This window comes from Cololabis saira, chromosome 11 (genome assembly GCF_033807715.1).
Source record: "Cololabis saira isolate AMF1-May2022 chromosome 11, fColSai1.1, whole genome shotgun sequence".
NCBI lineage: Eukaryota > Metazoa > Chordata > Actinopteri > Beloniformes > Belonidae > Cololabis > Cololabis saira.
The window spans coordinates 22,304,161-22,331,117 of NC_084597.1; the positions used below are offsets into that span (position 1 = coordinate 22,304,161).

At 42.5% G+C, this 26,957-nt stretch overlaps 1 protein-coding gene across 2 annotated transcripts; it reads right to left on the reverse strand.

The window, feature by feature from the left end:
* Positions 1-227: 227 nt before the first annotated feature.
* On the reverse strand, positions 228-18,601 carry pargl (poly (ADP-ribose) glycohydrolase, like). 2 transcript variants are annotated; one of them, XM_061734022.1, is made up of 16 exons: positions 18,462-18,601; positions 15,919-16,256; positions 14,599-14,745; positions 13,398-13,496; positions 13,237-13,308; positions 12,860-12,946; positions 12,448-12,608; positions 12,297-12,376; positions 6,332-6,404; positions 5,330-5,405; positions 5,078-5,225; positions 2,417-2,495; positions 2,230-2,338; positions 2,016-2,115; positions 792-920; positions 228-581 (listed from the first exon to the last, which is right to left on the reverse strand). In XM_061734022.1, exons 2-16 carry the CDS (start codon positions 16,252-16,254, stop codon positions 469-471), a joined length of 1,809 nt encoding a protein of 602 aa, XP_061590006.1. In that variant the 5' UTR covers positions 16,255-16,256; positions 18,462-18,601; the 3' UTR covers positions 228-468. The 2 variants fall into 2 exon arrangements, with proteins under 2 accessions (XP_061590006.1, XP_061590005.1); XM_061734021.1 differs by having other exon boundaries at positions 13,398-13,499.
* Positions 18,602-26,957: the final 8,356 nt, after the last annotated feature.

The following is a 26,957-nucleotide window of genomic DNA, read 5'->3' on the forward strand; positions in this document are numbered from 1 at the left end:
TGAAATGGAACTAATCTCAACAGCAAGATGAGATGGCGAAAATGCACCCCTACTGTGAAAAGCAGTTTGAAAAACGTTTACGATCCATAAGAGCTTACCGACGGCCTCCACGAGCCTGTTAATATTAATCTTTTTAAACAAGTAAAAGTAAAATGAAATTGTCCAACAGTAATAGCTCGATGGTCGGTACACTGTCCTCCTAAAATTAGACACTGGGAACAACAGGGACAGATTTACATGTTTATTCAGTTGTGAAAGTGAATTAAAGCTATTTGCTATCTATCCAGGGCTTTTAAACTCAGATGCAGGGTATTAATGTTCAACAGTTTAATTGATGTCCTCCCAGAGATTTTACTGTTACATTTAACATGAGGGAAATTAACAATCATAGAACACTCATGAACCACCTTCATCAGCTGAATCAAGCGTTTCCTTCATGTTTTAGAGTTAACCGAGTCACAAACGTCGTCACAGCTGACTTCTGGAGCGTCTGATGGTTTTTCTGATGAACTGGAACAAATCCATGGACGGACTTCGTTCACGCTGAGCGCAGAAGTCCTCCAGATGTCCATACAGCTGGTCTGGAAAAGAGCATTTGGAAAATGCAGTGGTTAACAGATGAGCACATCACCGCTCTGTCCTTTCTCTGTTTGAAACTGAAAAGAGATTGGCAGCAGATCCAATGCCCATGGAAGCAGCTCAACAACTAAGAAGCTGCTGCTGAATAAGAGTCATGACCAAGTGCAGCTAGAAACCTGATAATGACACATTCTCCAGAAACGAATTCTCACCAACTGTAGTCCGCTCAGTGACCAGCAGGTGGTAGATCTGCTTCAGACCTCTCTCCAGAGCGTCATCTCCAAAGGTGAAGAAGGCCAGACCCCTCCCAGCCTTCGCCGCTGCCATCAGCTGGATCACAGCTGGATGAGAACAGAACGCAGTGTCCAAATCATCCAGCCGAGAATCAAAATATAAAAAACTACGTTTGACTCATCTCATCTGGATTATTGTATGCTGTACTCTGATTGGCTGGTTTGACATGGATCAGATGCTTGTTTTATTATATCAAATATTTAATTCATAATCTGAAGCATACATTCAGATTTCAAAATTAATCCATCCTCTTTTTCCTTTTAATTGTATATATAAATATGATAAATATGTGATCATTGTGGGTCTCAGGATCAGACAAGTTAAACCTCAGATGAAAAACGAAACCTTTCACCATTGTAGTTTTTATTCAACAAAAATAAAAACAAAAATGTAAAAAAAACAAAAGAAAACATCAAAAAACAAAAACGGACATAATGAATTACCTCCTTTCCTGCTACTGTGACAACCAGGAGCCGCTGATCATCATCATTGATAAACTGATCATCATCAACATCATCTATGAACTGATCATCATCATCATCATCATCATCATCATCATCATCATCTATGAACTGACCTCTAGAAAAGTAGATGTCTGATCAGGTTATTGATCTGTAACATTCAGGTGTGTGTTAACAAAATACCAAGAGGGAAAGACATCAACAAAGAGGTAATGATCAAATTCACCCCAAGATCAGAGCGTCTAATCTTCTATGACATACGTCTAGACATATGAGACCACAGTGGAGATGTTTGGTCCTCATGTCCAGGACCAGTGGTTAGCAGCAGCTGTGCAACCACCATCTGAACGGCTATAAAGTTGAACTTTTCTGAACCTCTGATGCAGGTGATGCTTCTAACATCATGAAACCCTCCACCAATCACTGAACTGAATCTCAGTTTAACAAGGCTTGACCAGCTCCTCAATCAACGGGGAACGTATTAGTGACCACAAGATTTGTGTTAGCTTAATTTTTTGTTAGAAAAAATAACAGCACAGTAAAGAGCTACATGTTGTTAATCGGTTGTATTTGCTAAATACTGAGACCCACTACAATCAGATTGCTTTTACTATGTTCCCACACAAATATGGGGTTTTGAGAAACAAAGAACCAATGTTTCATTACTGCAGCAAAGTTCACCTTTGAGTTGTGCGTCTCCGTTGAAGGCTCCACAGCCCCACTTGCCTGTAGCAATGTCTGGATCTTTATGTCTGCTGTATCGTTTAAATCCGCAGTACGCCTTCAAATACCAAGCACAGTCGGAAACAGTAAATAAAACAGCAGCTCCAGCAGCTCCACCACGAGGCAGCATGATGGAACGCTACATCCCATGACATGTGGACCCAGTCCTCACCTTGTTCAGCTCGCGGAGGATGCTGACCATGTTGTACTGCTCTCTCTTGTGTTTGAAGTGCTTCGCGTCGATGGCCAAGACCTGCCTCCTCAGCCGACCCCACTCGTCTCTGCGGAGGTCAGAACTGATCAGAAACCCCAGAAAACAACTGACTCAAGCTTCCAACCGACACTTGGTGCGCTCTGACCTGTCCAGGAGTTCATCATAGGGGCCCGCCCACTCGAAGCTGTCGCTAAAGCCGGAGTAGCCGCTGAACTGCTGCGCACCTGAAACATGCATGGAAACACATTTAAACAGCTCAGAGGGACCACTAATCCGCTGACATCCAGCGCCACGGCCTTCAATCTCCTTGCAGAAATCAGTCTGGGCCTGTTTCCTAAAACTACTACATGAAGGCGTTCAGACTCTTTAGGGTTGGAAATAAAATCTAAACCTTAAAAATAAAGTTAGTTGGTACCCTTCTACTAAAGAAAGAAAAACCCTCAACTGACTAATAAATAGTTTACTGAATACCGACTAACGAAAACCGGACGCTGCTTTTGACCTGTGTTTCAACATAATCAGTAAAAAAAACCTACTGAAACTGTCCAAGACATCAGTGATGGACCCTCTTCTTCATATTTAGTGTTTCAACCCTTCTGAGTGGACCACTTCAGGCCAGGAGTGTCATCTCAGAAAGACTTGTCCACCTGCGGACAGGTGTCCCGGTCTTCATGGACTCCAGATGTCTCAGGTGTGCTGGTTTCTTCTCCAGACTGCAGGTTCCAGATGTTTCTACAGATGTTCAACAGGACTCATAGAAGGAAATTTCAGAATAGTCCAGTGTTGTGAAAATGAATAAATAAAGTATTTAAAAAAAAGAATAGTCCAATGTTCTGTCAAAAAGCTTCAGTTTTTTCTCATCTGTCCAAAGAAGCTTTTCTGATGGTCTTTCTCCTGTGAAGTCTTTGTCGGTGGTCCACCTTGGTTCTAACAGTGATGGACGGTGTGATCTGACACTGATGGACTTGACCTTGGAGTTCACCTTGAACATCTTTGGAAGTTGTTCTGGACTCTTCGGTGTCCGTTCGTATTATCGTCTCTTCAGTTTGTCATCAGTTTTCCTCTTGGCCTGCAGTTGTCCTGCTCTCAGTAGTTAACGGACAATAACACGTGCAATAATAACAATAACAAGATGTGCAATACCATATATGCAATATCTGTCTGTCTACCTCACATACATTCTACCTGCTCTTTTTTTTGTCTTTTTTGTCTTTCGCACTACTTTACTTTCATTGCAATGTACTGTTTATACTGTTTATATTTCGTAATTATATATATTTTTTACTTATCTTATCTTATCTTATCTTATCTTATCTTATCTTATCTTATCTTGTGTCCACGTCCAGGGAGGTTGTCTACAGTCCTGTGGAGCCTGAATTTCTGGATGAAACTTCCACCTGTAGTCAGGAACATCCAGCTGCTTGGAGACGGTCTTCTAGTCTTCTAGAAAGGAGACATCTGTCTCCTTTCCTTTAACATTCTTACATCTTTTCTAGGGTTCCAATTTATATGTCCAGGACAGTTAGATTAATTTACGTTTTTAATGATTTTGTTGAACCACAAATTAAAGTTTGAAGTCTAGAAGTTCCTGATGTCCTCAGACAACTGTCTCCTTTACTGCTCTGGTCCATGTTCAGTGTGGTGGACACCATGACACCAACCAGCAGAGGTACACTTTTGACCCTTTAGACAGTCAGACTAACTGAAGACTAGGGCTGTTCGATTTTGCCCAAAAATAAAATCTCGATTTTTTTCTCTCAAAATCCGATTTTCGATTTTCGATTTTCGATTTTCGATTACGATTACGATTATTTTGTGAATTGACAAAAGGCAAAGAAATGATTTCAAATATGCTGTTTTTTTATTGAACATTTGCCCTATTGGGCTTTAAGTGCAAACTTTGCTCTTATTAAACCAAAAATGAATGAATAAAGTGCAAAACTCTGTAAAATAAGTTGAAAAAAAGTTTTAAAAAATATAATAAAATATAAAGTTTTATCTCTGAAAAAAAAAAATCAGCAAATCAGCACTTGCAAACATACAGTAAGTTATATTTCCAATTAAATAAAACAAGACATTTTCTAATTAAACTAAACTGGGTCTTTGCATGCTAAATAATAATGCAACCCATGAAGGAGGTAGAGGTGTGTAATGTCAGTCATTACATTTGCTATTCACATTTGCAAGTTTTTTGCAAGGAACACGAGCCGGTCTACCCGGTGGCATGTTACAACCCCCCCTCCTACACTAAAGAGCCTCTCCGATGGGGCACTTGTCACAGGTATTGAGAGGTATTTCCATCAATCATTAATATGGCATCAATCATTAATATGTGTGCAGACAAGGTAAAAAAATAAAAATAAAAAAAAAAAGTGAAAAATTCGATTTTCATGTTTTAACATCGTTCTAATTACATAATCGCGATTACGATTTAAAATCGATTAATCAAACAGCCCTACTGAAGACACCTGAGTTTAACCCGTCTCCATGGACACATGATTCAACATCTACTCCAGAGGAACCATCTCATGTGTTCCGGACGGTTTCATTAGTTTGTTTTTGTAGATGATTATTTTGAACCATGATTCAAAAATAAAGATTTTACTAGTCAATGCTGATTTATTATTATTTTTGTCAGTTTCAAGTTATTTTGTGACCTTTGTGACCTTTGTGGGTATTTTTAAACTAATGTTAACGTGTGTTTTAGAGGCATTTGAGGACGTCACTGATGTTCATGATGAAAGCCGACAGGACCTCCAGGCGGGTCTGTCATGTTTATCTTCAGTGGGTTTGAGTTGTTGTATACCTTTGATGATCAGACACTCGTTGTCTCCCAGTTTCTCCGTGAAGAGTCGAGACACAATCAGCTCCGGATTCATGAGGAAGAGGATCTCCTCCTGAACCAGGCCGGATCCAAGGACGCCTCCACCGATCCAGCTGGACGCAAAGTCCACCTGCACACACAAATGTAAACCCTGGACTTAGTGATCCTGCATCGGACCGCCTCACAGACCACCTCTCGACTGAGGTCCACCTCTGCCGGAACATGGGCGCTCACCTGCAGCAGACCAGTACCTTCGGCCTCGATGCCACCGCACGATGTCACATGAAGTTTCGGGAGCGTTTCCGTGCAGCTGCAACGAGAAAAGTCGAGGACCATCATTGTCCTCTGAACTCTGATGTCATCGATTACACGACAAAGCAAACGTCATCAAAGAAGGAGGAAACATTCAAACTGGTTACAACTAAACGAGAAACTACGACTTCAATTCTCAATAACTAATAAATATACAGACGCAGAGCCGTCTGGGAGATTTGCGAGGCCCTGTGCGAAATGGCTGGGGGGGGCCCTCGAAATTTCTGGGTTTTTTGGGTCGGATCGGGTGTCTATATGCGCAATTTTAACTGTCCAATTAGCAAAATACTGGATACCTTCCCCTGCCTCATCATCATTTGGCTTGCCTCGACGCGGGGCCCCACGGCTGCTTGAGACCCGGTCGGATCGGTGATTTTTGTAACAAATTTATCAAACGAGCCTTTCAGAGAATCATTAAACTCTTCCATTTTCTTTCGTTTTTTTCTTTTTTCTGATGGAAATTTCCTGAATCTGTCTCGTTCTCTCGACATTGTGTGACAGTTTGTTCCAACTCCACCTGTCTGGATCAGAGCAGCTTGTGTCTGCGCTTGGTCTGATCAGTTGTATTGAACAACATACGACACGCGCATCATTGCACATATATTTATTGATATGCACAGACTAGTACACATTTAGGTCTGTAATGGAACGTCACTGTTTATATTTATAAGGGAAAAAAGGAAAAAAAATTGAAAAAAAAAAAATTGAAAAAATTAAAAAAAAAAAAAAAACGGCCCATAGCGCGAGGCCCCCTGGGGCGCGAGGCCCCATGCGGTCGCACGGTTCGCGCACCCCTTGCGGCGGCCCTGTACAGACGTTCCATAAAAGTTACGAAAGAGAAGCAGTAAAAACGAGTATAAAACCAATGAAGGTTTCAGGTCGTGTTTCAGAGTTCATGAACAAGAACGTGAGCAGAGCTTTTACCTCCTCCAGTTGGGGATTTCTGCGTTTCCGAGACAACGGCGCTCAAACGTCACCAGTCCCTCCGGTATGGTTCCTGCAGACGAATGCCGATATTCAAATATCCAAAATAACAACAGAAGGAAAGAAAGAATAAATGTACAAAAGTTTAATTAACATGGAACTGTGACAGAGCAGACTCTGTCAGAGTAGTTTCTTTTATGGTTTTCATGAACAAGTATTAGGAGTTTGATTTCAGTCCCACAGAAGGTGCGCATTCTGCTGTGACATGTCATTTAACTGCTGTACTTGTGTATTTCCATGCAGATGCAGTAATTTGGGAGCGGCCATGATTGCCTGAGCTCTGATTGCTTAATGGGGAGCACCTTGTGTCTAAGGTTGTGATTTGCTGACTGCTTTGCCAGGGGTGGAGACAGGAGCATATAAAGAGGAAATGGTTCAGTACAGGGGGGGCTGCCATGGGGAGAGGTTGATGCCAACACCTCTGCTTAACTATGATTTCTGTTTTTTGAGTTGCTTTGTTTTTGTTGAAAGATCTAAGTTGTCCAGGCCTGGAACCAAATTAAAACTTTATTTTTTTTGCAAGCCTGCCTTCCGTCTGTCATTAAAGGGTATATTCTTGCTGACAAGTAGCCGTTTACAATCCACTTGGTAACAATTGGTGGCAGTGGTGGGATTGTAAAGCCTCCCAGGAGTAATTGTCAGTAGAAAACCCTAAATGGCTGGGCGAGGGCGTGGCAAACCGCTTCGACATACCCGGAAAACCCCAGGGCTGATGATGGAAGATGGTGATGAGCGTGAGGAGGAGCCAGAGGAGGAGTCGGTGGTGGAGTTGATGGGGGAAGGGGCCACGGCACCCCAATTAGCCGTGGAGCAGCAGCTGGTGCTACACCCAGATCCTCCAGTAAAGCCAAAGAAGCCACCTGAGAAACCCCCTTCACTGAAGTTAAGTACTTCACCTCATCTTTCACAAGAGAACCTTCCGTTTGGGCAACAATTTATGAATGAAATGAGAGAATTCATGTATCGCCAGCAAAGACATGAGAAATTGTTGTTTGATGGGCTTGAAGATCTGAAAAATGTTGTATATGAAAAAACCAAACTGGAAAGTGTGACTGATGATCCTGCTAGTCACCAGAGCCTATATAATCTGCCCCCTCCAGCTCAACTCCAGCAGCCCAGCCGATGGACTACAGCAACACATGCTCAGCCAGAGCAGCAGCCGCCCATCCGCCGTTATGACGGGGCCAAGATCCCAGAGTTCACTGAAGGGGAAGATGTGGAAAGCTTCTTCATCCGCTTCGAGCGCATCGCCAGAACCTGGGGGTGGAACCATGATGAGTGGGCTGCTCGTGTTGTCACCCTTCTCACAGGTAGAGCGTTGGAGGCCTATGCCAGCATGGATGAGCAGTGTTCCCACCTCTACGCCGACATCAAAGCTGCTGTCCTTGCCAAGTACAACGTGACTGAAGAGACCTACCGCCAACGTTTCAGATCTACTAGTATACCAGCAGGAGAGTCGACCAGGGAGACCTACAACAGGTTGAAGGGACTCTACAGGAGGTGGATGCGACCTGAGACCAAGACGAAGGAACAGATGGCAGAGACATTGATCCTAGAGCAGTACCTGCGTGTTCTCCGCCAAGATGTCAGAATGTGGGTGAAAGAGCATCAACCACAGACGGGGGAGGAGGCGGCGAGACTTGCTGAGAGGTATCTGGCTGCACATCGGGAACCACCTCGGGAGCCGCATCGGGAGCCCTTTCGGCCCCACAAGGTGACTGTGGGTCAGGTTAAAGCTGATGAGGTTCTAACCAAGCATGATACAGGGGGTGGGACAAGGTTTAAAAATGGGGGCCTTATCTGCTTTTATTGTCATCAACCAGGGCACAAAGCAGCATTGTGTCCACTTAAAAAACCAAAAGAAGTGAATCTGTGCTATGTGCCTAGACCAGAAATCCAGCCCACTGTACAAATGTCTAGGCCCAAATCCCGGTATGCAACTTCAGTTCTTGTTAATGGGCAGGATGCTAATGCACTGTTGGATACAGGTAGTTCCCAGACACTGGTGAAGGCAGAGTTTGTAGCTAATGAGTCTTTAAACTTTGACAACCTAGTAGGGTTGGGGTGTGTTCATGGGGAAGAGCAAATGTATCCTACTGCTGTTGTAAATATTGGGGTGGATGGTCAAGCATATCTGATGACAGTGGGGGTGGTTGATCAACTGGCATATGATGTTATTTTGGGGAATGATCTACCCATTCTAACTAAACTTGTGCAGGCTGTGTCAAATTCATGTGCTGTGGTTACAAGATCTCAGGCCAAGGGTTTGCAGCCCCTGCCTGATATCCATCAAAGTCTTTTTGAAGGTGGTACAAAGGTTAGGAGGGATAAAAAACAGCGCTGTCAAGCCAAGCATGTGGGGAAGGCCAGAGTGCAGGATCCAGTCCCGGTCGCTCCAGATCCTGACCCCACTCTGCTGGAACCACAGTGGCAGGTCCCTGACAACTTTAAAGAGCTACAGCGAGCAGATCCTTTGCTTCAACCTCTGTTTGCTAAGGTATGTGAGGTTGATGGTGAACCTGTTAAAGCCGCTAATTTCATTGGTGATAGATACATCCTCAAGGATAACCTGTTGTACAATGGAGACGGTGATGTACCTAGATTGGTTGTTCCTAAAGTATTCCATCAGTTAATTCTAAACTTGGGACACCACATTCCATGGGCGGGACATCTAGGTCAACAGAAAAGCTATGACAGAATCAGTCGCAGGTTCTACTGGCCTAGACTTTATCAGGATGTCCAGGAGTACTGTAGGACATGTACAGAGTGTCAAAAAGTAGCTCCACTTCGCAAAGCGGATCGAGGACCGTTGCAGCCTTTACCAATCATTGGCACACCATTTGAGCGCATTGGTATGGACATAATTGGTCCACTGATTAAAAGTAGTTCTGGGCATAGATTTGCCCTGGTAATCTGTGATTATGCTACTCGATACCCAGAAGTTTACCCCTTACGCTCCATTCAAGTCAAACATGTGGTCCGATGTCTCATTGATCTGATTTCCAGAGTTGGTGTTCCGGCAGAAATTTTAACTGATCAGGGTGCAAATTTCATGTCAACTTTGATGAAAACACTGTACAAGCAATTGGGCATCACAGGCATTAGAACTTCACCATATCACCCTGAAACTGATGGTTTGGTGGAACGTTTTAATGGTACACTTAAAAACATGCTGAAAAAGTTTGTGGATGAGTCGGGGAGGGATTGGGATAGATGGATTCCATTCCTGCTTTTCGCGTACAGAGAGGTTCCACAAGCCTCAACTGGTTTTTCACCCTTTGAGTTGGTATATGGCAGGCAGGTTAGGGGTCCCCTGGATGTACTAAAAGAGGGTTGGGTGGCTGGAGAGCCTGCCCAGTGCAGTGTTGCGTCCTACATCCTCCAGATGCGAGACAAGCTGGACAAGATGAGAAGCATGGCCCAAGAGCACTTGAGAGAGGCCCAAACCAAGCAAAAGGTGTGGTACGACAAACATGCCAGAGAGCGAGAACTGAAAGCTGGGCAGAAGGTATTGCTACTGCTTCCTTCTGGTACATCAAAGTTACTGGCTAAATGGCAGGGCCCTTATGTGGTGTCTAGAAGGGTGGGTCCAGTAACTTATGAAATTCTGTGCCCTGAAAGGAAACGCCAGAAGCAGATTCTGCATGTCAACCTGCTGAGACAGTTCAAGGAGAGAGATGTGACCCCGGCTGTGAAACCAGTGATGATGGTGCATGTAGCAGAGGATGGAGATGATGAGACTGACATGGAGCCACTCCGACCTCAAGGTGGTGCCATTGAGTATCCTGAACACCTGAGTGAGGAGCAAAAACAACAGCTGGCCCAGGTACAGAAGACATTCACTCCTCTCTTCCAGGACACACCAGGTCTCACAGATGTTATCAGCCATGACATCGTTTTGAAGGTTCCCACACCAACCCGGCAGAGGCCCTACCGTGTTCCTGAGAGACTGGTGGATCCCATGAGGAAAGAGGTGGCGACCATGTTGGAGATGGGAATAATAGAGCCTTCAAAAAGCGAGTGGTCAAGTCCTGTTCTTTTGGTTCCTAAGAAAGATGGAAGTGTTCGATTCTGCACAGACTTTCGTAGGTTGAACAGTGTCAGCTGTTTTGACTCTTATCCAATGCCCAGAATCGATGAACTGCTCGAAAGGTTAGGCAAAGCTAAATACATGACCACGTTAGATCTCTGTAAGGGTTACTGGCAAGTCCCTCTCACCGCTGCTTGTAGACCCTATACAGCCTTTCGAACACCTACTGGTTTGTATCAGTATACAGTGATGCCCTTCGGTCTTCATGGGGCCCCTGCTACCTTTCAACGACTCATGGACATTGTTTTAGCTGATTGTGGGCAATATGCAGCATCATATCTTGACGACTGTATTATTTTCAGTGAGACCTTCCATGAGCATCTCCATCACCTCGAGCAGGTCCTCCAGAGGCTTCAGAAGGCCGGGTTAACCATCAACCATAAGAAATGCTCGTGGGCACAGAAGGAGGTGAAATACCTGGGGTACCGCATCGGGCATAGCCAGATAAAGCCACTGGTGGAGAAGTTGGAGACCATTCGAGGGATACCCAGGCCGCAGACGAAGAGGCAAGTACGGTCATTCCTTGGTCTAATTGGCTGGTACCGAAGATTTGTGCCTCATTTTGCCACAATAGCTACACCATTAACTAATCTCACCAAGAAGACTACTTCGTCCCACCTTCCGTGGACTGATGAATGTGAGGAGGCCTTTAGAAAGTTAAAGGAGCTATTGTGTCAAGATCCTGTTCTGAAGAGCCCTGATTTCAATAACCCATTTCTCGTACAAGTGGATGCCTCTGATGTTGGCTTAGGTGCTGTTCTAGCCCAAGGAGAGCCTGGAGAAGAGAGGCCCATTCTGTTCCTGAGCAGGAAGCTGTTTGACCGGGAGAGAAAATACTCTACCATCGAGAAGGAAGGACTCGCCATAAAGTGGGCAGTGGACTCACTTAAGTATTATCTGCTCGGACGGGAGTTCATGCTTCAAACAGACCATCGAGCCCTGAAGTGGATGCACTCAATGCAGAGTCAAAACTCCAGGATACTGCGCTGGTGTCTGGCTCTTCAGCCATACCGCTTTACGATTGAGTACTGTCCAGGGGGCCGAAATATCATAGCTGACTATTTGTCACGTGTACCAGGTATGCACAACCCAGAAGGAGAGGGGGTAAGAAATGTGACAGAGCAGACTCTGTCAGAGTAGTTTCTTTTATGGTTTTCATGAACAAGTATTAGGAGTTTGATTTCAGTCCCACAGAAGGTGCGCATTCTGCTGTGACATGTCATTTAACTGCTGTACTTGTGTATTTCCATGCAGATGCAGTAATTTGGGAGCGGCCATGATTGCCTGAGCTCTGATTGCTTAATGGGGAGCACCTTGTGTCTAAGGTTGTGATTTGCTGACTGCTTTGCCAGGGGTGGAGACAGGAGCATATAAAGAGGAAATGGTTCAGTACAGGGGGGGCTGCCATGGGGAGAGGTTGATGCCAACACCTCTGCTTAACTATGATTTCTGTTTTTTGAGTTGCTTTGTTTTTGTTGAAAGATCTAAGTTGTCCAGGCCTGGAACCAAATTAAAACTTTATTTTTTTTGCAAGCCTGCCTTCCGTCTGTCATTAAAGGGTATATTCTTGCTGACAAGTAGCCGTTTACAATCCACTTGGTAACAGGAACGATAAATAAAACACCTAAATAAATATTTCGGTGATTTAGGTGTAATATAAATATCTTTATTCATATCTGATATGTTTAAGTATGTCTGTGTGTACATATACATATGTATATGTATATGTATATGTATATATATATATATATATATATATATATATATATATATATATATATATATATATATAGCATAGAGGTGGGTGGGTCTTACCGTCGTCTGTCATCACGTGGAAGTAGTGCATGATGGCCCGCAGCTTCTCCTTCTTCCTCTCGGACCAGCCTCCAAACAAGCTGAAGACACACAGAGGGCCATGAGTTATGTCAGGGGACATGAGCGGGTTGCGGAGCTGGCGTTCCCTCACCTGGTGAAGTTGATGGAGGGGTATCCGTGGTACTCCGCGGTGGGTGTGGAGGTGTTACGGTGAGGGAAAGTGCAGAAGAAGGCGTTGGCCAGCAGACAGGAGATCTGGCGCTGAGACAGCGTGATGGCGGCCGGGTGTCCCTGCCTAAGCAGTGGGATGGCCTGAACGCACCCAAACACACCAACAATCAAAATTAATCTGAGGTTTGATGGGTTTAAAGAAGCCAGATAAGTGAGTGGAAACGTTGCTGCATCTTTGATCAAAACATCTTCTTTGCTTAGAATTTAATAGCGACGAAAAAACCCTGAAGTAAGTTTTGTTTTTCTGGATTTGGATCCAGAAAAAGGTTTTCAGTGTTTTTAACCTGCTCTAGATTCAGAAACCGACTGGTCTGTATTGGTTTCACAGATACCTTCTTGACTTGCTCTTCCAGATTCAAGGCCAAGGCAGCAATCTTTGGGAACAGTGTGTGGAAGTAATTTTCCTCTTTTGGGATGCGCTGGAAAGAAAACAGACATCTCTCATCATTAGAGGATTCCTCTCATCATGAAGAGGCGCAGGGAGGACCATGATGTAGCAGATCTGGAGGCGGTACTAATGAGGAAAGACTTAGAGACAGAACAAGTGAAGTGAAACACAACTAGACACACAAAGAAACTAAGCAGCCTTTAAGTTCAGAAGAATTTCTTGAATCAAGGCACGAGAGATAAGAAATCAAAATCCACGAGAATAAAAGGTTTGATAGGTTCCCCAAACCTGCTGGATCTGCTGTTGGAGCAGAAAACTGACCTGGACGAAGGTGGTGAGCGCGTCGAAGGACCACTTGCCTCTGTACTTTGGGTTAAAACTAAGGATGGCTTCCTGTGGAGACAGTTTGGATGAGCTGGAGTGAGAATGTGATGTTTCCACCAGAATCAGACGATGAAACATTCATCCACGGTCGGACTTACCACCACATCGTCCACTTTCACGGACTTCTGACGAGCCAATGCATTGAGCTTATTGGAGATGAGTTTCCACCTGGGCACCTGGGTGGGCTTGGCTTGAGACTTCTGCACACATAACTCTTTTAATCAATAATCAGTGATGAAGCCGTCCAGCTGAAAATAGCATCCTCCGGTACCTGCCTGAGATACTGAAGAAAAGATTTGTTATCTGCTGGATTCCTTTGCTGTTTTTTGAATCTGGACTGTGTTGACGTGAGTTAACAGAACTGAATCAGATCAGATCACCTTTGATACGATTAGATCCTTTCTGATCAGATCAGATCACATCCTCTTTGATCAGATCAGATCACATCCTCTTTGATCAGATCAGATTAGTGGTTGGGCGGTATGACCAAAAATTTATATCACGGTATTTTTCTAAATTATATCTGTTTCACGGTATATCACTGTATTTTTTTTTTTCATGCACAACTGGGTGTTAACCATATTTTCTAATGATTTGGAAAGGAATAGCTGCAGTAAATTGGCTTAGAATGGCCTATTTTACCGTCAAATCAAATCAAATAAATTTGATTTAGGCATGCTTTCAAAGCAAAAAAATATTTTACAAAATTACAAGGTAGAAAATATTTATTGAACATGAAAAACATTTTTTAATTTCCCAGCATTATGTTGTTTTGGTTCCACCTCCTGGTGAATGTTAGGTAAAATTCTTGTGGTTACTTTTTGGTTGGCCAGGGATGTTTGTGGTGCGCAACCGGTACGGGAGCGGCCAGTCTATTTCCTTATATTACAACGCCGTTATTAATTGTTCGGTTTTTTCCCCACTTATTCCACCGAACACCGAAAGTGTTTTTTTGCCATTTTCAGCGGAACAATTTCGGTTACCGAACAATCGGTGCATCACTACTGCTAAACAGTCTCTTCACAAACGTTCCCAACGTTGTGTACGCTACTGTACATACTCATCGGTATTACGGTATATGAAAAATTCATATCATAAGAAAAATAAACACCGGTATTCGGTATGAACCGGTATACCGCCCAGCACTGGATCAGATCCTCTTTGATCAGACCAGATCGTCTTTGATTGGATCATTCTAGATACATCTTCCATGTAGTGTCTCAGAGAGGAGGACAAACAGAAACACTGAACAGCGTTTGTTGGAATAAGGTCTGCATGTGAACACAGAACTTCTTTTACCAAAAAGTTGGGCAAAACCGAACTTGAATCGGTCTTGGATGATAAAGCGGTACTGGAAGGTGAACATGGCATCTTCACGAAGTTGCTGAGCCACATGTCTCTGCCGTCCTGAGGCATGATCCCCGCTTTGGCGTTGAAGACGTCCACCTGGAAGAAAAGAAAGTCAGACTTACTCACTCTAATGTCCTGAACCATATTTGGAGGAAACCAGCTGAACCACTTCAGACCCACTGTCAAGCACAGTGGTGGAGGGATGATGGTCTAGACCTGGACACCTGTCAGTCCCTGAGGGGAACATGAAGTCCTCTGTAGACCAGAGTCTTCTAGATACACAAGTGAGGACATCTGTCTTGACAGATAAACTGGGTCATTTGACAGGAAATGCTCCCAATCCTGATCTACACAGAGCAGGATGATGAAAAATCAAGGTTCTGGAACCACCTGGTCAAAGTCCAGACCTGAATCTGGTTGAGATGCTGTGGTGGACCTTCAGAGAGTGGAGTACAAGTGAACGTCCAAAAACTTGAATGAACTGAAGCAACAGAGAGGAGAACAGCACAGAACTCCTCCAGAACCAGGAGACACTGATGAGGAAGACAGGAAACATCTATTGAGGGTTCCTGCTACTAAAGGTGGATCTACTAGCTCAGTGATTCCCAACCTGTGGGCCGCGGAGGTATTGCAAGTGGGCCGCCAAATCATTTCCAAAAAAGTATGATATTTTTTTGGGGGGGAATATAATTATATAAAAATATACAGAATAATGTTTTAAATGTTAAAACTCAGTTATGTTTAAAATGATATCAAAAATGTTTAAATATTATTTTCATTATTTTGTTTTGTTTTCCTTCAAGTATTAGACATGTGACAAGCAAATGAGCGATAGGAACTTTTGTTGTTATCGGTTGGACCACTTTGCAACAGGACTGCATTGCACTTGACTTATTTACCCTTGATACTGATACCTGAAACTGGAGTATAAAGATGGAAAGCTCGCTAGCAACAGGGAGAATTAAAAAGTTTGGAGGTGGGCCGCGAACATTTTTGAGACATAAAAGTGGGTCCTGAGTTGGAAAAGGTTGGGAACCACTGTACTAGCTGATGCATCGTGGGGGTTCTTAGTACTGACCAGTGTTTTTCTGGTTGTTTCATTTCTGTTGAATAAATAATGGAACATTGAAAAAGTTAAAATTAGCACATCTGATGCTATATTTACCGAACACTAGGGACGGCTACAATCACATGATTTTCATAATGTTTTTACATCAAACTGAATGTAGGACTAAATGTGGATGTAATGTGACGGTGATGAAGACCTACATCTACGAGGATGGTGTGCGACTGGCTGAATTTCAGAGGTCCCAGCTTGATGCCACAATCTCCAAGTCTCTTCAGGTCGCTCAGCTGACAGCATGAAGATGCGTCCTCCTCTATCTGCATCTTTGCCGGCTCACCGTCGTCTGCCCGTCTCACATTACCCGTTGGCTCTGAGACGGAGGAGGAGGAGCAGCAGGCCTGGTCTGAGCTGCTGCTTCTGCTTTGTTGCTTCTCATTCTTGGGTTTGTTGTTCTCATTCTTGGGTTTGTTGTTGTGGTTTATTTCACCTTCATCAAGTTGAATGAGAGCTTTCATTTGGGAGCTGTCATTCCTGGCCATCTCTGCATGGGTTCAAAGACAGAGCATGACAGGTCACACCTTCACAAGTCATAGTTTTGAATGACTAAAAAAGCAACAGAACAAGTAAAAGAAGTAAAAGTTGAGGGACTGACGCCTCAGGTGGAAAAAGAATATTGCCTTCAGTCAACTGATTAATCCAGCAGCTCTCTGAGCTCATCACTGTCCAGTACTGGAGTTGAGGGGGGATGAGGGGGGATGGCATCCCCCCCTGAAATAAAAACGATCAAAATCATCCCCCCTGTAAAACTGCCATCCCCCCTTTCCATCCCTTATGTCATTTCATCAATGAATGTGGTTTTACTGCTATTTCAACATTTAGAGTCATCACCAGAAAAATAACACCAGAAAAATGTGACAATTTTCACCTGTTTCAAGTAAATTTTCACTTGAAATAAGTAGCAAAATCTGCCAGTGGGACAAGACTGGGGATGATGTTAAATTGGAATGGTTTTTTAAAGAGGAGGTTTTCTCTATAGCTACTTTTATAAAGAGAGCCTGGAAACAGAGAAAGGACAAATTATATGAAAATTGAGAAAGGATCTGATCTGTAATGTATAAGTGGATATAGGGCTGCACGATTAATCGTTAAAAAATCGCGATCTCGATTCATGCTTGAACGCGATCTCATTTCCAAATGACGACGATTTAAAAAAAAAAAAAAAAAAAAAAAAAAATTTTTTTTTTTTTTTTAAAGATGGCTGCGTGAAAAAAAGGACTAGGCCTATGTTCTAGGTTGTTGTAGTCCTGTCATGGTCAACTATCATGTTGTCATGTTTGTTATATTTTGTTAATGATTGTGGATTACATTTGGAGAAACATCTACCTTTCTCATCACCTGACACATATTGCACATAAATATTGTTAAAATTGTTATTGTTAAAATTATTTAAGACAAGAGAGATGTTTATTGTTTTTATGTTCAATGTCAGCTGTTACAGCAAAAAGCAGCCAGAGGAATAATTTGTTGCCTCAGAACTACAGGATCTGTTACAAGTCCCCTTTCTGAAAGGGTGTTCAACTCAGGGAGGAACAAATATTGTTCAAAATTGTTATTATTGTTTAAATTATTCAAAGGTTTGTGTAAAGAAGACAAGAGATGTTTATTGTTATTATATTTTTGTTCAGCTGTTGCAAAGTTAAAGTAATAAGTGCAATAAATTTTATATTGGAAAAAAATCGTGAGAGAATCGTGATCTCAATTCTAAGCAAAAAAATCGTGATTCTTATTTTGTCCAGAATCGTGCAGCCCTAAGTGGATATTATAATTTTGTGTTTGTGTTTTTGTTTGTACGCAGTTGATGTTTGTTTGCTGGCGTAGGGTATCTGTGTCTTGTAAGCCCTTATAGGCTGGGCACCTTAAAGGTGTATGACACATAAATAAACAATTCATTAATTCATTCATACAATCAAAAAAAATCTTGTTCCACTGGCAGATTTTTCTACTTATTTCAAGTGAAAATCTACTTGAAACAGGTGAAAATTGTTGTTTTTTCCAGTGATGAGTCTTGTTTTAAGTGTAATGAGATTTTTTTAACTAAAATGAGACATTTTAACTAGAAATAAGACAAATATTCTTGTTAAGATTTTGAGTTTTTGCAGTGATCCATTTTACTTATCCTATGAAGGACAGAGTCATATTGATAAGTTCAGAAAACTGTTTTTTATTGTTGTGTTTTGATGTATTTGATGTAAGCCCAGTGGATATTTAAAGCTTACAGAAGGCTGCATTTAACTGCTGCTATGTCATTCCTGCAGTATTTCTGCAGGTGTTTTGGTCAGTGCTATTATTTGTAATTTATAATATTATTTGTAATCAGCACAAATTATCTGTCCCCATATGATAAAATCCGCCATCCCCCCTGATTTTTTTTTTTTACAACTCGAGTACTGCTGGTGTAACCCTGAAGTTGAGGAAAAGAATATTCAGGGAAAACCTGAGGGTGACGTCATTGGGGTTGATTCTCGGTTTAACTAAACTGAATAACCCGCTTCGCAAGAACCCTCCAGGTTCCTACGTGTCTACGTCATGTTTGCGGTTTACGTGTTTACAGCATTTGCCTCGTTTATCTAAAAAAAAGGGTTATTTGAGAAAGCGAAGGTTTCCGGAGGCAGGACGGGCTGGCGTTCACAGTTGCGACGGTACGGACGGAAATGTGTTTAATCCGTAAAACGGAGGAAAATCTCACCTTTTACCAAAGACTGCGTTGAACGTGTTCACATGTGCCGTGATGTATAAGTGAGGTTTCATCGATCAGGTGCAGCCAGGACAAAACAAAGTTTACTTTCACTTTTACACTAAAATGAAAGTGGAAATGGACCTGGAATGAACTGCGGTTGCGCAGTTCAGCGAGCTCTCCATGGCACCGATATCAAGCTTAGTTTGTTTGATTAAATCAATATTTCTATAGTATTCTTAGTAATATTTATATTTACATTATAACATATATACATATATATATTATTACCTTATAACATGTATATATATATATATATATATATATATATATATATATATATATATATATATATATATATATATATATATATATATATATATATATATTATTACATTATAACATGTTTATTACATTATGATGTATTTATATTATGACATTATAACATCATATGTATTTATAATATTACATTATAACATGTATTTATAATATTACATTATAACATGTGTATATATATATATATATATATATATATATATATATATATATATATATATATATATATATATATATATATATTATGACATTATAACATGTCATAATATATGTGATTGTATAAATTGCATGTATAAATCATGAATAATAATTTATAGGGAATAGTAAACATATGAAATTATAAACAATATAAAAAAATAGAGCAATAAACGGGGCTCCGCTCCTGCTGGCTGGTTCCGACTCGCTGCTGCCACCACGTGTTCAAAGGTCAAACTGCAGTTCAATGACCAGGAAGCTGATGGTCGTGTGAGGTTAAACCTTATAAAATGTTACACATTTATGAGCCACAAACTGTTCCGTCGGGAAGATCTTCTACCAACAGCAGGTGTTGTATGTTAATAACGACACAATCACATTTCTGGAAGGTTGTGCAGCTCTGATGATATAAATGTATCTCATAATTGCTTTTCCTGCATTGGTTTAAATAGAAATGCAGTTTAGAAGAGATTAATTTACGTACATGAGTATTATTATTCTGTACGTCTCTCTGGCCCAGTGACTTCTTTGTCACTAGTTTTTTTGTTTGTTTTTTTGTTGTCATGTGCTCCGTGCAGGGCCTAGGACATAGTTTATGCTCAATTTTAATACGTTTATATATCCATCTGGTCCAGATGTTGTTTCAGTTACCAAGTCACATACCTCAGAGCATCATTTCAATTCAATTTTATTTATATAGCGTCTAATACAACAAAAGTTGTCTCTAGACGCTTTCCAGAGACCCAGAACATGACCCCCGAGCAATTATTACATAAACAATGGCAGGTAAAAACTCCCCTAGTGGGAGAAAAACCTTAAGCCAAACAGTGGCAAGGAAAAACTCATAAGGGGGGACCCTCCTGCCGAGGGCCAGACTGGTGGGTCAGGGACGGCAACAGCACAGCAGGCAGGTGGAAGCAGCAACGGGATGACCAGGGGTGGGGACCGCAGGCCAGCACGCAGCTCCCGAAGCTCCGGCCCAATCAGCAAGTCCCAGGTTGGGGTGCAGGGTCGGGGAAAGGTTGAGAAGGGGCAGGGCCAGGGATAGGAGTCTTGAGGGAAAAATCTTCTCCCCCGCCTGACCGGGCCGTTACCCTGCCCCCCTCACTCTCACGCTGCAGGTTCAGGTGTTGTGCATTTGACTATCCACTACCACTGATACCAACAGACGTGGTGACTGTGGAGGGCTTTTTGTTATGTTGGAGGAAACGAAAACAGCAGCTGAAACAAAGTCCATACTAAGGTTCTGCCCCTCGTCATTCAAAGGGGACGTAAGTACCCTATATAGTTATTTGATAGATCTGGTTGATTAAAGGTTAGAAGTTAAGTTGGAGGGGGTGGTTTAACAGAAGCCTCATATTACTGTCGCCATGGTTACAAATGACAACATCCAGGATCAACACCGTTCATGCACTGCAGGATAAGATTAATGCATTTACTTTTAATTTGATTCAGATCCACCAGTATAAATATCATGTCATAGCTATCTGTTTCTTGTTATTTTCATATAAAAGTAAGTTTGTCAATGTTTATAATTATTCAAGTATGCAGTGTCATAACTACATCTCTGACGTTCATAACAAACCAACCTGTTTGAAAATCTGTTGAAAATTGAGCAAGTTAAGCTTGTTTAAGCAGTACATGCTCCATTAAACACAATGGCTGTATCCGAAATCGCATACTAACGTACTACATGCTACATACTGCATCAGTATGTACTGTATACTGCCTACTAAATTAATGATTCAGTACGTCGCTCCAGCAGACCGTTCACACAGCAGTATGCAGCCAAGTATCCCAGAATGCATTTCACACCAAAACAACAGCGGAAGCCGAGAGCTAAAAGCTGTTTTAATTTCAGCTGTAGCGCCGTTAATATACCACTTTATTAAGTTTTAATATTTTTTCAGGCGTAAAAGTAACCGTTAAGATACCCAACCTGGGCTCAGTTTATCCAAATAACGCCTGTTAAAAGATTTGCTGGGATGTTTTCGGGGATGAGAAGAGCCGCCGGCTCGAGAGCAACAGGCAGCTCACGACCAGAGTACAGACATGATCGCCGGGTCAACCTGCGCCGTCGTCCCAGGGAGAAAGTGACAGTGTTGTGCATGAACGCGTTCAAATGAACGCGTTCATTGAACACGTTCATTTCTGTGAGAACGTTGAACTGAACGCAACATATTTACACATAAAGAACTTGAACGTGAACTTGTTCATTCTGCAGATCATGAACTGGAATTTGAACTGTTCAGATTATGTGAGTTTCAGCTTCACTGTTTAGGTCCAATTATTACGGAATAATCCTTCTCATTTCACCAGCGGGCGGCGCGCACATTTAAAATGCTCGAAGAGCCCGGTGCAGTCTTTACGAATGTAGGCTGATTTATGGTTCCGCGTTACACCAACGCGGAACCTACGGCGTAGGGTACGCGGCGTGCGGACCGTATGGTTTGCGTCGCCGCGTACCTTACGCCGTAGTCTTCTCCGTCGATTTAACGCGGAACCATAAATCAGCCTTGACTGGTGAAGAGAGACGTTGCAGACGCAGCGTCAGTGAGCCGTCAGATGATGATCCTTATCATTATCTGCGGGAATTTTACACATCGTCTCCCAAAGAGTCTGACGGTAGGAAACTAACCTTTCTGTGCAAATTATGTCCACCTGCGCTGAGAAAACACGTCCGAACATCTGCCTCGTCAACTTCAAATTTGAAACGTCATGTGGAGTTAAAGCATCCGTCCAGTGTGAGAAAATATCTGCGAGTCCTTAACAATCAAAAAAGTTCCCAGAAAGACCAAGAGGTCTGATTTTCCAGTAACAGGTAGACAAATTGATAATGCACTACAATGTTGGAGATTTACCGCCTCTGAATAAAGTTGAAACGCCACTAGGCGTTTCATTCGTACTTCTCACCTAAAAATATTGAAATGAACTGAATTTGAACTAGTTCAAAATGAAAATGCGGAACTATGAACGTGAACTGTTCATTTTTAAACTATGTGAACTGAACTTTGAACTAGTTCATGAGAAGTATGAACTTGCACAACACTGGAAAGTGATCACATGAAATGACCTGCAGCTCTGTGGAGAATTACCGCTGTCTGAAATAAATAATTTAGAAAGATAAATGTTGGTTTAATAGATTAAATCTAACACTTGTAGCTGCCACATTAGTTTGTCTGAATATAAAGTGAAGCTTTATGTTTTTACTAGATAGATAGAACTTTATTCATCTATCTATCTAGTAAAAAAAAACATGAAGCTTCACTTTATATTCAGACAAAACTAATGTGGCACCTACAACTGTTAGATTATAGATTATAAATATATAATCTATATAATATATCTATAAAATACACTATATATTCCAGCATATATCCCAGCATATATATATATATATATATATATATATATATATATATATATATATATATGCGTATCCTTCTGCGCCTAATCTGTACACCATTGTGACACAGATTCTTAGTTCAGCAAAATTGTTTTCTGTTGTGCCTGCAAACACCTTTTTCAGTGTTCCTGTGGATCATGATAGTCCGTTTAGGTTTGCATTTAATTTGAAAGGTGAACCTTTGACTTTCACTCTGAATAAAGACTGAAACACACAGCTGCCCTTCCTGCACCTGCCCCGGCTCCTGCTCCAGCTGTTGGAGACATGGTGTCTTGGGGGAAGCAACACCGATCCTGGCGCCTCTTCAGAAGTCTGGGTCCCAGTTTGAGGGGTATCATTTGGAGGTTAACCATAATGGCCGGGTTTCCCAGATCAGTTAAGTAGTTCTTAACAGCGAAAGACTTCTTTCAAACCTTCTTAAGGAGCCTGTGAAAGAAAATCGCGTTTCCCAGAGTTGCTCTTAGCTTAAGTATCTCTTTCATTAAGAAGGAAATGAAAGATGCTGCTGACCCAGTCTTTCCAACCATCTTAGTGAACAAAGACTCACAGATCCAGCCGCGTCAGGCAAATCAATATCACACCAAGCAATGAGATATTAAAACAATGCACCCCGCACAAATTTTGATTTATTTTATACTTTAGATTTATATTGTTTAGCATTTATTGGTGACAGCAAAGGGGGAAAAAAAGAAAAATAAGGAATAACAAGTGTGTTCCTGTATATGCTTTATGCGCACAAATAAAACGATCATCATGAATATCATTTATTTGATAATTTGGCTGCTATACAGCATGTTCTCGCTGCAAATCAACCGCGTCGCCGTGCGCGAAGCAGAACTGTTTATATGAACGCATTCGTGCGTCAGCACTTCAGTCCCCTGGACGTGCTGTCGGACCGGGCTGTAAGGCAGCCGGGACACCTGCGCCGTGCCCGAGCCCGAGCCCCTATGTGATGACAGGGAAGCAGCAGCTGAAGAACGAGATCCTTTGATGAATCGTTCATACAGTCTCAAATATAATCAATGGTGTCGGTTTATATTAAAGAATCTTTTTGCCCAGAAGAAAAAAGAGCGAAGACAACGACCCATAACTATTTTCTTCTCTTGAAAAACCCCACCTGCCGACTCGCGCTGTATACAGCGCGAGTCGGGATGCAGCATCATTCAGAAGAGGAGGAATACGTGCGAGGCGGGGATGATCTCTGCAATCTGAAGCCCTCTATAATTGTAAAAAGAATTTCACTTATCACGGGTTCTTTTTGGAACATAACCCCTGCGAAAAACCAGGGTTTGCTGTAATTCCACGTTGCGATTTGCGAAACTCGCCTTCTCTTGGCTCATGTTTTTGAACGCACACACACGCCCACCCCGTTTACTCCCGGTCTCCGTGTGTGGGGAAAAAAAGCCTCACTGTAGCCAGAAATAACGGAGTAACACACCGTTTGGATGAAAAAGGGTCATTGAATTATATTTATCATCTTAATTAGGGCCCGAGCACTTGCAGTGCGAAGGCCCTATTGTATTTGCAGGAATTCTTTGTATTATTTTTTTTTTATTATTATTATTATTTTTCTGACAAAAGGAAGGCCTTTTTGCCCCCCTAAACATGCCCAAAAAGTCACCAAATTTTGCATGCAAGTCAGGCTTGGCGAAAAATTTGATATTTTATGGTTTGCATTAATGGGCCTGGCAAAGTGGCTCAACAGCGCCCCCTTGAAAACTTTGTGCCTCAAGCCCCACGATACGATTTGACGTACATGCACGAAAATCGGTACACACCTGTATCATGGCACAACTTAAAGAAAAGTCTCTTGGCGTCATGCCCGAAACCGAACAGGATGTCGGCCATTTTGAATTAGTCGTGTCATTTTGGCTAAATTTATGCCATTCCTTCGGCAGTTAATACGGCCCGAACCGTAACGTGCCCCCAAGTGTGTTATACATCAAAATGTGCGTCTCCATCCTCCGACACCACGCATTACTTTTCTCTTTCAAAAGTGTTACCGTGGCGACGCTAGACGCCAAAAAGCCCGCCCACCCTTCATCTGATTGGTTCCGACAGAAAAAACTTTGCGCCTCAAGCCCCATAATACGGTTTGACTTACATGAACAAAAATCGGTACACTTCTTTATCATGTCTTTACTTAAAGAAAAGTCTCTTGGCGCCATGGCCGAAACCGAACAGGAAGTCGGCCATTTTGAACATTCTTAATTAATCGCGTAATTTTGGAGCAATATATGCCATTCCTTCGAGAACTAATACGGCCCGAACCGTATCATGAACCCAGATGTGTTATACATCAAAATGTGCGTCTCCATTCTGCGACTACACGCATTACTTTTCTCTTTCAAAAGTGTTACCGTGGCGACGCTAGACGCCAAAAAGCGCGCCACCCTTCATCTGATTGGTCCATATTTGATAGTTCCCCAAAAGTCACCAAATTTTGCATGCAAGGCAGGCCTGGCGATACATTTGATATTTCATGGTTTGTATTAATGGGCGTGGCCTAACGGCTCAACAGCGCCCCCTAGAATACTTTTCTCTGCCATAACCTTGGAAAGGTTTGACATAAAGAGTCGTGGATGGCGTCATGGGACTCGGTATTGAGTCCTTGACCATAAGTGGTGAAAATTAGCCCCGCCCCTTCTTCTGATTGGTTGTCCCTATTTTCTGCTATAACTTTTTAATGGTTTGACATAGAGAGTCGTGGGTGGTGTCATGGGACTCTGTAATGAGTCCTTGAGCTTCTTTGGCCTGAACTAGCCCCGCCCCTTCTTCTGATTGGTTGTCCCAATTTTCTGCTATAACTTTTGAATGGTTTGACATAGAGAGTCGTGGGTGGTGTCATCAGATTCTGTATGGAGTCCTTTACCTTCATTGGCCTGAATTAGCCCCGTCCCTTCTTCTGATTGGTTGTCCCTTTTTTCTGCTATAACTTTTGAATGGTTTGACATAGGAAATCATGGGTGGTGTCATTTCTGATATGCTTATGGGGGGCGGTGGCCGTGAGTGCGAGGGCCCGTTCATCGCTGCTTGCAGCTTTAATTCTTCTTCTTCTTCTTATTGTGACAAAAGGAAGGCCTTTTTGCCCCCCTAAAAGTGCCCAAAAAGTCACCAAATTTTGCATGCAAGCCAGGTCTGGCGAAAAATTTGATATTTAATGGTTTGCATTAATGGGTGTGGCAAAATGGCTCAACAGCGCCCCCTTGAAAACTTTGTGCCTCAAGCCCCACAATGCGGTTTGTCGTACATGCACGAAAATCGGTACACACCTGTATCATGGCACAACTTAAAGAAAAGTGTCTGGGCGTCATGTCGAGAAACCGAACAGGAAGTCGGCCATTTTGAATTAATCGCGTCATTTTGGCGAAATTGATGCCTCCTTCGGCAGTTAATACGGCCCGAACCGTAACGTGCACCCAGGTGTGTTATACATCAAAATGTGCGTCTCCATCCTGCGACTACGTGCATTACTTTTCTCTTTCAAAAGCGTTACCGTAGCGACGCTAGACGCCAAAAAGTGCGCCCACCCTTCATCTGATCGGTTCAGACAGAAAAAACTTTGTGCCTCAAGCCCCACAATACGGTTTGACGTACATGAACGAAAATCGGTACACACCTGTATCATGTTGCAACTTAAAGAAAAGTCTCTTGGCGCCATGGCCGAAGCCGAACAGGAAGTCGGCCATTTTGAATTAATTGTGTAATTTTGGCGCAATTTATGGCATTCCTTCGGCAATTAATACGGCCCGAACCGTAACGTGAACCCAGATGTGTTATACATCAAAATGTGCGTCTCCATCCTGCGACTACGCGCATTACTTTTCTCTTTCAAAAGTGTTACCGTGGCAACGCTAGACGCCAAAAGGCGCGGCCCCCCTTCATCTGATTGGTCCATATTTGATAGTTCCCCAAAAGTCACCAAATTTTGCATGCAAGCCAGGCCTGGTGATAAATTTGATATTTCATGGTTTGTATTAATGGGCGTGGCAAAATGGCTCAACAGCGCCCCCCGTAAAACTTTGTGCCTCAAGCCCCACAATGCGGTTTGACGTACATGCACGAAAATCGGTACACACCTGTATCATGTCACAACTTAAAGAAAAGTCTCTTGGCGCCATGGCCGAAGCCGAACAGGAAGTCGGCCATTTTGAATTAATTGTGTAATTTTGGCGCAATTTATGGCATTCCTTCGGCAATTAATACGGCCCGAACCGTAACGTGAACCCAGATGTGTTATACATCAAAATGTGCGTCTCCATCCTGCGACTACGCGCATTACTTTTCTCTTTCAAAAGTGTTACCGTGGCAACGCTAGACGCCAAAAGGCGCGGCCCCCCTTCATCTGATTGGTCCATATTTGATAGTTCCCCAAAAGTCACCAAATTTTGCATGCAAGCCAGGCCTGGCGATAAATTTGATATTTCATGGTTTGCATTAATGGGCGTGGCCTAACGACTCAACAGCGCCCCCTAGAATACTTTTATCTGCCATAACTTTTGAAAGGTTTGACATAGAGAGTCGTGGGTGGCGTCATGGGACTCGGTATTGAGTCCTTGACCATAATTGGT